The sequence below is a fragment of the Odocoileus virginianus genome, chromosome 3, assembly GCF_023699985.2.
Source record: "Odocoileus virginianus isolate 20LAN1187 ecotype Illinois chromosome 3, Ovbor_1.2, whole genome shotgun sequence".
Classification (NCBI taxonomy): Eukaryota; Metazoa; Chordata; class Mammalia; order Artiodactyla; family Cervidae; genus Odocoileus; species Odocoileus virginianus.
This window is the reverse complement of record NC_069676.1, coordinates 11,690,252-11,704,172: the sequence shown is the minus strand read 5'-3', so window position 1 is coordinate 11,704,172 and position 13,921 is coordinate 11,690,252. Positions and strand designations below refer to the sequence as shown.

Genomic DNA, 13,921 nt, shown 5'->3' with positions numbered 1-13,921 from the left:
ATTGCATATACATACATGAAAGTGTGAAATTGTTAGTTGCTCAGTTGCATCTAACTCTTTGTGACCACATGGACTGTAGCTCACCACGCTCCTCTGTTCATGGGATTTCCCAGGCAAGAATACTGGAGTGGGTTGCCATTTCCTTCTCGAGGGGATCTTCCTGACCCAGGGATTGAACCTGGGTCTCCTTTTTTGAAGGAGGTTTCTTATATATATTATTTATATATAATTCATTTATATACATATAGTCAATTACCCATTGCATATTCTTGCCTCCTTTTTTGTATATCAATGATCCACATATGATCTATGCTACAGAATGTCCATGCACACACAAAAATGTATATTCTGCCACTTACAAATGGAATATTCTACATATATCTATTAACTATTATTTTGCCTCATTCTACAAACACAAGTCCAAGGTAGAGGGCAGAACCACAGAAAAGAAAGTGTCCCGCTGACGAGCTTTCTCAAGGTTCCCTTCATGTCCCTGTTTCTCAGGCTGTAGATAAAAGGGTTCATCATCTGAGAAACCACGATGTACATAACTGAAGCCACTGCAGTCTTTCTGGATGAGCCAGTCAGTATAGAACTTATATAAACTCCAAAACCTGTCCCATAGAATAAGGAAACAACTGACAAGTGAGATCCACAGGTGGAGAAAGCTTTCAGCTTTGCACCCACTGATGGCATTCTCAAAACAGAGGAGACAATTCGAGTATAAGAGAAAACGATCCCAGAGAGAGGAACGACACCAAATATGCTACCCACCAAATATAACAAAAGGTCGTTGATGTGGGTATCAGAACATGTTAGCTTGACAACCTGAGCAAGTTCACAGAAAAAGTGAGGGATTTCCAGGTCCTTGCAAAAGGACAGCCGCAATGTTGTCAGACTGAGGAGCAGAGCATTCAGAATGCTTAGCAACAGTGAGAATATAGTCAGCAGGCCACAGTTTTGCGGGTTCATGATAATTGAGTATCTTAAGGGGTGACAAATGGCCACATAGCGGTCATAAGCCATGACAGTAAGGAGAAAATTCTCCAGAAAGGCAAAAACCATGACGAAGCACATCTGGGTGAGGCAGCCTGAATATGTGATGCTCTGATTTTGTGTTTGGATGTTGACCAGCATTTTGGGGATCGTGGTTGTGCTCATGCAGATATCAGTAAAGGACAGGTTGGAGAGGAAAAAATACATGGGGGTGTGGAGGTGGGGGTCACAGCTGACAGCCAGGATGATGAGCAAGTTTCCCAGGAGACTGATCAGGTACATGGACAGGAACAGGAAGAAGATGTGGAGCTGTATGTCTGGATCATCTGTCAATCCCAGGAGATAAAAATTGGAAACATCTGTTTGATTTCTGGTTTCCATATTGTTGATGAATCTGAAGGAAAAATGGAGTGAAAACAAAATAGAATGAAGGGTCCCCAGGTGAGCAGCAGCAGCCCTTGGGAACTGATTAGAACTGCAAACTCTTGGTATCACTAGATTTACTGCTTATAAACTCTAGGGGTAAGGGCCAGAAATTCAAGTTTCAATAAACCTACCAGATGAATTTGATATATGATAAAGTTTGAAAAAATAGTGCTTAAATATTGAATACAAAGAAATAAAATTCTATGTATATTGTAAATCCAAGAGAGCATTTAAGTATTTCCCTTTGCTAATTTTTCCCTCCATCATCACATTTCACACTTTGTTGGCTCTTATTTTTATTGATCACCAGCACTTGTTCACACTTTGTGCCAAGTGCTGAGACTGAAATAAAGAATAAAATGTGACATTTTCTTCAGAATTATTTCTTGCTTCAAACAAGCAGAAAGATGAGAATGCATTTATTTAATCTGTCTTGTGGAGTGTGGTGCCCCAAATGACATACCTCAAAATGACTTGAGGGGCTTATCAGACTATAGATGAGTTATCAGATCTAAGTTACATATCTGAGTTATAATATATCTCTATTCATCCAGGGAACACTTAGGTAAGGTGAGGTTACATCAAGGTCATGAAATACACAGTGGATAGAAAATATTAAGTCTGAGCTCAGATCCTCTCACCACTGAGTTGACTCTGGATAGTACAGAATTAGCATTCCAAAACCAACATTCAGATTTTATAATTTCCCTTTAACAGTTTAATATTTTCATCTTGAAAATGCACCAGATCTTTTCTCCTGCCTACAACATATGTTTGTCTCTCCCCATGAAGTATTGTGTAGCAGGTCGTGGCATCTATACAAGTATATGCTCTGCACCTGAGCAAAGACTAGAAATGACATATATCTTCACCCATAACAATTTTTTATTTGATCTTTTAATAAAACCAGCTCTTTATTTTTGGTAGTTTATAAAGGTCAAAAGTAAGATTCATTTACAATAGTAACAAAATGGAATAGTTTTAGAAAAGATGTTGATTATGTTTGAGTTTGACATTTCATTATATCAATTTTCACTTTAAAAAAGAAAATATCATGTAGATTCCTTCATGATATGCAACTCAGCTGCATTAGCAATTAATTCTAAGAGAAGCTGGACAAATATCACATTGTGTTTCATCCTAGGGGAATTTCTTCCCCTAAGATGATAGGTGAGATATCATTAAAACAAAATAGCTAGATGAGAGAGAATTGAATTCATAAGCTTAAAAAAATAGATTAAAATAGCAAAAATTTGGGCTTCCCAGTTGGCTCAGTGGTTAAGAATCTGCCTGCCAAAGCAGGAGCTGTAGGATACACGGGTTCTGTCTCTGGATTGGGAAGATTCCTTGGAAGAGGAAATGGCAACACTCCAATATTCTTGCCTGGGAAATCCCATGGACAGAGGAGCTTGGTGGGCTTCAGTGCATGGGGTCACAAAGAGTCAGACACGACTGAAGAGCCTGAGCATGCCTGCAGAGCAACAAGTTTTGGTCCTTAGAAGACAGAAAACTACAAGATAAGACAGACATATGACACTTCAAAAATATTCAGGCATTGAGACTTCCCTAGTGATCCACCTCCTAATGTAGGGGACGTGGGTTCCATCCCTGGTCTGGGAACTAAGATACATCATGCCATGCAGCAACTAAGCCTGTGCACTATAACTCCTGAGCCGACCTCCTCTAGAGCCTCCTGTTGCAACTAGCAAAGCTTGTGTACCACAGGGAGAAGCCCGCATGCCACTAGCAACAGAGTCCAGCACTGCAGCAAAGACCCAGTGCAGGCAAAATAAAAATTGTATAGCTGAGCACCAAAGAATTGATGCCTTCAAACTGTGGTGCTGGAGAAGACTCTTGAGAGTCCCTTGGACAGCAGGGAGATCAACCAGTGAATCCTAAAGAAAATCAACCCTGAATATTCACTGAAAGTTCTGATGCTGAAGCTGAAGCTCCAATACTTGGGCCATCTGATGGAGTCAACTGGCTGGAAGAGACCCTGATGTTGGGAAAGATTGAGGGCAAAAGGAGAAGAGGGTGGCAGAGCTTGAGATGGTTAGATCGCATCACTGACTCAATGGACATGAGCAAATTCCAGGAGATGGTGAAGGACAGGAAAGCCTGAAGTGCTGCGGTCCATGGAGTCACAAAGAGTTGGATATGACTGGGTGACTGAACAACAACATAAATATTCAGGCATCCTACAGGACTATAAAGCAATAGTCCTCCGCAGCTGGGGGAGACAGAAGTGGCTATGTCAGTCCTTATTAGCTAGTATATTATTTAGACTCAAACACTATGAACTTAATCCAGGACCAGCACTTTCTTTCAGAATTCAAAAATTGTTCAACTGTTTAAGAAACTTCAAAGTCCTTATTTGTTTAATGGGAGCTATTATAAAATATTATGGAATATTGAAATGATGAGAAATGAATAAAGAGACATCAGTATAGTACTCAGCATATGAGACCCTTGTACTCACCTATCCTATTTTAAAACTGTCTTCATGAACAAAGGCACCTGTCTCATTACACTCCTCAGAAGGAAGCAGTGATCATATTGAAAGAAGACAATAGAAAGGGGGAATGAATATTCTTCCATGGCAACTGAAAATTTCAGGGAGGTGTTATGGGCTTAAACTCCAGTTAGAAATCATCATCACATAGAAAAAATATGAAGGAAACATTGATGATATTCATGTTCATTGGCCATGGACACATGATGAAATAGATAGAAATTAAAATGAAATAAATGATAAAATAAACCAGATACACAAATCAATTATGAAAACGGTAAGATAAATCTTTTGAATGACAAGGTCTACAACATTAGAAAATGTAAAATATATATTGAACACTTATAAGCAATAATCCACAACAAATATAAACCTGGAAGATTATTCAAGCAAAGAAATACAGAAATAAGTACAAGCAGCATTCCCATCTTGTGAAAAGTATCAAATTCACACACATCACAGTCCTCGTTCTAGGTGTTTTATTGCAATAAATAACACAGATGTATATGGAGTCCCCACAGCATGTGTTGGCAAATCTTGATGCTTTTCCTTCCTCAAGAGAACCACTAAATGAATTAAATATACATTATTCTTCAACAATTTTTATTATAAGCAGGGTTATTGTTTTGAGGACAATTGCATTGTACTGCATTTTGAAGTTTTATATAGTTGAAGTAAAGTGAAGTGAAGTCGCTCAGTCGTGTCTGACTCCTTGTAACCCCATGGACTGTAGCCTAACAAGATCCTCCATCTATGGGATTTTCCAGGCAAGAGTACTGGAGTGGATTGCCATTTCCTTCTCCAGGGGAATCTTCCTGACCCAGGGATTGAACCAGGGTCTCCCGCATTGTAGGCAGACGCTTTACCATCTGAGCCATCAGGGAAGTCCATTTATATAGTTAGGACCACATAGTATACGTCATTTACAATCGGTGTTCTTGTGTAATTTATCTCCTCTTTATTGTTGTATTTTTAATCCCTCTTCATTAATTTTAATTACCAGAGAGTATTCCACTATATTGTTGTGTGTGTGCCCAGTCATGCAGTCGTGGCCAACTCTTTGAAACTCCATGGACTGTAGCCCATCAGGCTCCTGTGTCCATGGAATTTTTCAGGCAAGAATATTGGAGTGGGTTGCCATTTCCTCCTCCAGGGGATCTTCTTGACCCAAGGATCAAACCCACGTCTCTGTGTCTCCCACATTGGCAGGCAGATTCTTTACCACCGAGCCACCTGGGAAACCTCACTATACTGTTGTGCTTAGTCACTCAGTCGTGTCCGACTCTTTGCAACCCCATGGACTATAGCCCACCAGGCTGCTCTGTCCATGGGGATTCTCCAAGCAAGACTACTGGAGTGGGTCACCATGCCCTCCTCCAGGGGATCTTCCCAACCAGGGATCAAACTCAGGTCTCCAACACTGCAGGCAGATTTTAACACTTTATTATTATATCATCCTTTATTTCTCTGTTTCCTAAATGATAGGTGTTATTGTTAATGCGCTTGTCTTACATATGTTTGTGAACACACGCACAATATAAAACAATGCAAGGGGGAACACTATCACATGCAAGATGATTTTGACTCTCAGGAGGAGGGAATGAGATCTGAGGGGGATACAAACTGGATGCCTTTTGAATGTGTATTATTTTCTTACATTATATTTACAGATCTGAAGTTGGGAACAGAATGTCACCATTTTAAAGTTTCAAAGGAGTTTAAGGATGGTTATATTTTTTTTTCTTTTTTTTAATTTATTTTTATTAATTGGAGGCTAATTAGTTTACAATATTGTAGTGGTTTTTGTCATACATTGACATGAATCAGCCATGGATTTACATGTATTCGGGATGGGGAATACATGTAAGGATGGTTATATTTTTTAAAATGTATTATACTATCTTTGCTGTTCATGTGTTAAATTCTTGTAAATTTTATAGATAACAGGTGTTCTAGGAGGACAGCCAGCTAAGGCTCCGCATGTCTCTACTTTTCCTGGTGTCTTCACAGCCCAAGTACAGCAATAAGGCAAACAAACTTCTGTGCAGTGGTATTTGAAGAACCAGAAAGGGAAATAAAGGCAAAACTGACCAAATCTCTTCCCCACAACCACCACGGTACTCAAGCAAAATGTCAGAAAGTTTTATGAGGCATCAGGTTTGAGAAAGGGCATATTTCTGCTTAGGAGAATAAAGAGTGGATAAAGAGTTCTTCCATTTTTAGAGGAAATAGACCAGCAGATTGAGAACTGGGTGAGCATTGGTACAAACTTATCAGCAAAAAGGCAGGTTGTCTGGAATCTCATAGGACACTTCATTCTGATCACTACATGCTTGAATTCTCCTCTTGTGTCCCTTAGATAAATTTTTAGTAAAACACTTCCTGCTACAAAAAAAAAAAATCCCCAAATCATTAACTAAGGGACTTTACCTGACTGGCACCAGTGTGTAATGATGCTTGACATGACACTTGGATATTGGAGACAGAAGGTCTGTCCTCAGGGAGGGCAGACGCAGAGTGTAAGACCATGGACTCCTGGTCAAGAAGGATCAGCTCTGAGAGGTGGTTCGGGTGTGCCTTTCCTAGGAAGGCAAGGGCTGCTTCATATCACAGGCTGATGGCTAGCCATAGCTATACCCCTGGGGATCAATAACCGATGCTCCTCATTAGACAAATATTTTTGGTGCATTCTGATCCCTGGGCTGTGCAAATCCTTAAAGACCACAGCAGTACAAGAAAGAATTTTATGATGGATAACCCTTGACCTTCTTAGACCAAGTGTACGCCATGTATTCTATCCACCCATTCACATACACCTGCATTTCACATATAAACATTCCTTTTCTAATTAATTCCAGGCTTCCTTCCTATTGTTTGTGGGGGGGCACAGAATTTTATTTTATTTATTTTTTCATGGAAAGGCATTATATTTTAAATATAGCAATATGTGCATGTCAATCCCAAACTCCCAATCTATTCCTTATTAATGCTACATACAAAGGCATCTCTATTTAATATATAAAGTCAGAAAGCCTGATTCCAATTTTAAGTGTGGAAACCTGTTTTACATGTTGGCCAAATAATATATTTATAAACCTAGTTAAGATATCAGAGATCAAATTGCCAACATTCGGTGGATTATAGAGAAAGCGAAGGAATTTCAGAAAAAACATTGACTGTTTCATTGACTACGATGCAGGAGACACGGGTTTGATCCCTGATCCAGGAAGATTCCACATGCTGCAGAACAACGAAGCCCATGCACTACAACTACTTAGCCTGTGATATACAGCTTGGAAGCCACAACAATCGAGCCCAAGTGCTACAGCTACTGAAGCCTGCGTGCCATAGAGCCTGTGCTCTGCCACGACAGGAGCCACTGCAACGAGAAGCCTGGGCACCAGAGAGTAGCCCCTGCTCACTGCAATCGGAGAAAAGCCAACACACATCAGCGAAGACCCAGCGCAGTCAAAAATAAATAAATATTTTTTTAATGTGCCCTTCTAAAGATATTCCTAAATGTTGATGTTGCTCCTGTGATGGTCACGCACAAGGGCCACTCTTCTAAAGCATTGACCATTATGGAGCATGGATAATTAACACATCCACTGGCTTGTACAAACCCAGTACACTTCCTGAGCACATGGTGACCCAGATCATCATAGCTCTGCTGGGAGTTCAAATCCATGAGTGAATTAAGCCTCTTCCTTGTCAATGGATCCTTAAAAATCTGTTCTTCTAATTTTTATTTTCATTTCTATGTCCTACCATTTGAGTTCTTATCACAAAATCTGTGTTCTAAATTTTCTGATTAACAGTAAAATGACTAGAAATCATAATACTGAAATGGGCTTCCCTGGTAGCTCAGCTGGTAAAGAATCCGCCTGCAATGCAAGAAACTCTGGTTCGATTCCTGGGTCGGGAAGATATACTAGTGAAGGGATAGGCTACCCACTCAGCATTCTTGGGTTTCCTTTGCGGCTCAGCTGGTAAAGAATTCACCTGCAGTACAGGAGACCTGGGTTCGATCCCTGGATTCAATCCCTGGGTTGGGAAGATCCCCTGGAGAAGGGAAAGTCTACCCACTCCAGTGTTCTGGCCTGGAGAACTCCATGGACTATCCATGGGGTCACAAATAATCAGACATGACTGAGTGACTTTCACTTCACTTTCACTTTCATAATACTGAAATAATCATTATTATAATTATATAATTATAATTAAATATAAATTAAATGTAATTTAATTTATATTTAAGTATATAAATTAAAAATAAATATAATTAAAATTATAATTATATAATAATATAATATATTCTACCGCCACCACTAATAACAGAGTTATGGTTACTGCTAGGCAGCTATATCAGTATCTACTTATGTTAGCTAATTTCATTCTTCCCACACACCTATAAGGTGGGTACTTTTCTCATGCCCCACTTTACCATAATTTCACTTAGGTATAAGGTAAGTTTAAGTTATACATACATGGATTCATGCTTTTGTAAGAGGTGGTGAAGGGATTGAACTCAGGCTTCCAGACTTTAGAGTTGACCTCATGCCACCATGTAATATGACCCCAGAGTAGAAAAGGATTATGTGACTTGAAGAGTCAATCAGATTCCATCACTTACCTTTTGAAAACTTCCAATTGAATAAAGTCCCAAATAGTTTTTCTGATTTTCAAGATCTCATTTCTGACCACAAAGATGTTGAGTTTTTGAGCTGAAAGCATCCAACAGGATTCATACTCAGGACCTGAGGTCAAGATTAGAATATGTTACCTGCAACTCCAAGCTCTTATGACTATGGTCATAATACATGTGAGATAAATCACATGACTTTGTTAATGATACTATCTTTTCCCCCCAATTACTTCAAGATAAAAATATTTTTCTCATGATGTGATAAAGTAGCACATTTTTTTTTTCAAAACATACCAATTGGAGAAGAAGCAACATGCATAGGGTTTCAGGAGGAAACTGAAGGAAAAAAGCAATAATTTGTTAGATTCTAATTTCTTTTTTTTTTTTTGTGCTCATGTAAGACAGAGTTGACCTTTACTCAAATGACAAAGAAGAATGTCTTTTAGATAATGACCAAAGGTGACATAAATTTTAGAATTACATTTAACCACAAAGACTACAAGGAACAATAAGGAATAGGAGAGATGAGATTAAAAGTTATAAATATATATAATTATGTATATGTTAGATATGTATATGTGTATATGTATATGTTAGTTAGAAATATGTATAATAGGTAATTAGCACTAAAAAATATGCAGACCATTCTTTTTTGTTTAAAACAAGAATTTTTCAAGTGAATAATGTCATAATGACACAATTCACTGGGTAAAAAAATAAAAATAAAAAACAAAATAGAGAACACATATGACTGAATGCTAGATTTGGCCACACAAAATTTGTTTTGATTCAAACATTTTCACAAATATACCTATATATACATAAAATAACTAAATGACAGTCATTTTGTGGAAAAAATAAAACCAATTCTTTTAAAATAATGTGATCAAAGACAGAATGCAATTATTCCAATCACACCATACAAAGGACTCTCACAATTTCTGATTAAGAGAGTAAATGGTTAACAAATGGATATGTATATACAGCCTCATAAGTTATAAAATAACAGCAAAGTAAAGCTCTGTAGTGTGCCCATTTTCTTTTTTTTTTTCATTTTTTTTATTAGTTGGAGGCTAATTACTTCACAACATTGCAGTAGTTTTTGTCATACATTGACATGAATCAGCCATGGAGTTACATGTATCCCCCATCCCGATCCCCCCTCCCACTTCCTTCTCCACCTGATTCCTCTGGGTCTTCCCAGTGCACCAGCCCCGAGCACTTGTCTCATGCATCCCACCTGGGCTGGTGTTCTGTTTCACTATAGATAATATACATGCTGTTCTCTTGAATCATCCCACCCTCGCCTTCTCCCACAGAGTCCAAAATTTCTTAAAATGAGAAAAAACTCAATCTGCCAACACAAACATCCAGAAAGACTGAGCTTTGTTTTTTTCTCTTCCATTATTGCTTTTTAAGGGATATTGAATATAGTTACCTGTGCTACATAGTAGGGCCTTGTTTATTCATTCTATTAATATATACACTAGTTTGCATCTGCTGATTCAAAACTCCCAATCCATCCCTTCCCACCCTCCATCACCAGGATTCAGATTTCATCTTGCCAGCCCTCTCTTGACATCTTACCACCTTGCACTGATAGAAGTCAATTGTCCTGTTGTCAGAAGCCCATTTGATAAGAAACTAAGGGAGTCCTCTGGCCCACAAAAGACTCAATCTTACCAATAGCCATGTAAGTGAGCTGGCATTCAGATACTCTTCCAGTCAAGACTTGACAAGACTATATAGCCCAGGCCCACATTTTGAATGTAGACTCTGAGATACCTAGAAGTATTTAAGCAAAATAACAGATGAATGTGTCACAATAAACAGTGTGGAATATAACAACATACACCAATTGAGCAGAAAATGTAGAGCTAAATTTTAAACTAATTGAATTGAAACATTTTAAATTCCAATAGAATTAGAATTAGAATTGGAGCTGTCATTCAAAATAGCAAAAGCCATAAATTTCCAAGGCATAAATTCCAAAACCCCCAAACAGGACTATTAAGAACAACAAAAAACAGTATCAAGCTCTCAGAGATATAAATCTTAATTAAGGAAATAAAAATACTATCAGAATTTTGGTATGGAAGACATGCATATGTGCAGGTGAAGTCGCTTCAATAGTGTTGGACTCTTTGCGACCCCATGGACTGTAGCTTGCCGGGCTCCTCTGTCCAAGGCATTCTCCAGGCAAGAATACTGGAGTGTGTTGCTCTGCCCCCCTCCAGGGGATCTTCCTGACCCAGGATTGAACCCATGTTTCTTGTGTTTCTTGCATTGGCAGGCAGGTTCTTTACCACTAGCACCACTTGGGAAGCCCATGGAAGGCATAAATCTCTCTAATTATATGACTAATCAAAGATTTACAGATTAAAATCACATATTAAAATCACTTGGAACTCGGAGGTGAAAAGGAGAGGTCAACCTCTTCTTGGGAGTAGGAAGGGCCTAGGTCCTTCCTTATACATTCACTTTTCTCCTTTTCTTCTTCCATGAAGTTAGCAAATCCTCAGAGATTGAGAGGCCGTGGGCCAATTTGGCTAATTATCTTCTAGATGCATGGAGGTCTCCAGGCTGCATCACTGTAAATAATCAACCTGTGCTTCCCAGCTCTTCAGTTAGCCAGCTCCAGTCCAATGGGTTCTATATCTGTGTGTCTCATTTTCCTGGAGATGTTGTCTGCACCAGGAAGCACATACCTGAGACTGTTTTCCTGCATGTTCTGAGGACAAACTCTCAGCCCTTATCCAACACCAGGTAGGGGAGATGTGAGACATCTGCATCCCTTAGTCCTGCCCCAGCAGAGACACTGCACAGCCCAGTGAGTGCCAAGTGCAGTGGGAGACACTGAATGCAGGAGGGATTGGGGGAGCCTTGTTTTCTCATCATCAAAGTAGAGGACAGATAGAATAGCCAGTAGAAGGACACCAACATGGAGAGATCAGCTCAGAAGCCTATGAAGTTGATGTTATTGTTACCGGTGGGGATGCTAGAACTTTTATTTAAATGCCTGTTTTCCTCCCATAATTATTCTGTCTTCTTTAGGCATCTTTTTTTTTTAACTTGAGCAAGTGATAGTTTTCTCTGAAATACCCTCTGGGCTTCCCCAGTGGCTCAGTGGCAAAGAATCTGCCTGCAAATCAGGAGCCTCAGGAGATGCAAGTTCGATCCCTGGGTCAGGAAGATCCCCTGGTGGAGGGCATGGCAATCCACTGCAGTATTCTTGCAAGCAGAAGTCCATGGACAGAGGAGCCTGGCGGGCTGCAGTTCGTGAGGTCTCAAAGAGCTGGACATGACTGAAGTGACTTAGCACAGCACAGCAAAGTGTCCTTCAAGTACTACAAATGATCGTGAAGGTGATAGTGATGAAAATCATGACCATAACCACAATATCACAAAGCCTTATGTAGGAAGCCATGTGCCAGGCTCTGAACCAATGTTTTTATGTGACTTGTTTTCTTTTACTTGCATTATTACCCCCCAAAAGAGAGCAACTTGCTTTATTATCATTTTACACTTAAGGATAGGAGCACAGTATTTTAATGTAATTTCTTGCCCTGTGGTAGAGAGGAGGTAAAGTCCCATTTGAATACAGACAGTGAAATTCCATTTTCTTTATTCTTTAGTGGCTAAGTCACGTTGAACTCTTTGAGACCCCAAGGGACTATAGCCCATCAGGCTCCTCTGTCCATGGGGTTTTTCCTGCTAAGAATACTGGAGTGAGTTGCCATTTTCTTCTCCAGGGGATCTTCCCAACCCAGGGATTGAACCCAGGTCTCTTGCACTGCAGGCAGATGCTTTACCACTGAGCCACAAATGAAGCCCAAAACTCCATTTACAAGGCACCTAAACAGATTTCTCTCCTGCCAACCCAAACTGCATTCAGGGAGCTGAATTTAAAAGAAACACAAAGTCTCTGTAAGAAAGAATTTTTACCTATGGCTGATTCATATTGAGGTTTGACAGAAAACAGCAAAATTCTGTAAAGCAAGTATGTTTCAATAAAAAATAAATTAATTAAATGAGAAAAAAAAGAATTGGCTTGAAAAGTTCTTAAGCTGGCATGAGAAGCCCACTTAATGTTGAGAACTTATTTGGTCTTAAATTTTTTGATAGTTCATAACAGGTTGGATCTGATGAGAAATCAACCCTTCACAAACCTTTAAGATTAAAGATATATCATAGTTAAGAAATGTTACCTAGCCACTACAAACAAACAAACAAACAAACAGCAAACAGCAATCTCAATTTCAGAACTTTCCTTGAGACTGTTATAGCACTGATAGAAAAATACTCTGCAATAAGAAAAGCAAGTTCAGGGTCTTAATTACAGTTTATTAATTAATCATTGGGTGCATAACATATGAGTGCTATCTTCAGGTTCAGTGATAGTGTATGATTTTATGCTTCAAAATTTTGTAAAGCAATTATCATTCAATTAAAAAAAAATGTATAGCCAGTAGGAGTTTGCTGTGTGACTCCGCAAACTCAAACTGGGCTCTGTGACAACAGAGAGGGGTGGGAGGTGGAAGGGAGGCTCAAGAGGGAGGGGACACAGGTATGCCTGTGGCTCATCCATGCTGACGTATGGCTGAAACCAACACAATATTGTAATTATCCTTTGATTAAAAATAAATAAATTAAGGGAAAAAGAGATATTAAAAATGCATTTATGGAAGTATGAAGTCCACTCAGAGCAAATATTTATATTTGAGTTGTATGTGAAGAGACTTTGACCACAACACACACATTTGAGTGAACACATATTTCCATGGAAGATGGATGTCATAAAACCAAATAAATATGAAAAACCTCTAGAAGTTAATTAAAAAATAGAAATGCTATCTGATTATGAATATTTTTTAAATTTATACCCGAGAGAGTGGTTTTAGCTATTTAGGACTATGTTACAAACCAAGAGAGTTTCTTGTACAGCATTTGGATAAGATATAGTATATTTGAATGCTTTTTAGTGTCCTTTAATTAGAATGACTTTTTAAGAGAGAAAAAGCTTTTATTAAAGATTTTTCCTTCAAAACTAAGGGGACACATATTACATCATGTTCATGGATTTATTATTTCAAAAAGTCCTTACTTCTCTTGAATTCTTTGGCCCCATGCCTCTAAAATAGGTAAGTAAAGAAGCAAATGATATTTGGGGTCTCATTAAAGATGAGGTCACAACTGAGAAATATTGCTAAAGCTGCTAGGCCATGTGGTCATCAAGTGTGAATATTTTATTTGTTAATTGCTTAAATCCAAAGAATGGACACTTCTCTGGGTGCCTCTACTATTGTTTTTGGTTATTCAACACTCTTCTTTTCATAAGGTGT

The 13,921-nt window shown here is 38.7% G+C and overlaps 1 protein-coding gene across 1 annotated transcript; it reads right to left on the bottom strand.

Annotated features, from left to right (window-relative positions):
* Positions 1-384: 384 nt before the first annotated feature.
* LOC110134236 (olfactory receptor 7G2-like) lies at positions 385-1,377 on the bottom strand. The gene has a single exon (XM_020888600.2). The coding sequence runs from the start codon at positions 1,375-1,377 to the stop codon at positions 385-387; it is 993 nt and encodes a 330-aa protein (XP_020744259.2).
* Positions 1,378-13,921: the final 12,544 nt, after the last annotated feature.

Bases quoted from the DNA above. Each gene is read 5' to 3' on its own strand.
- LOC110134236 (XM_020888600.2), bottom strand. From the start codon at position 1,377: ATGGAAACCAGAAATCAAACAGATGTTTCCAATTTTTATCTCCTGGGA.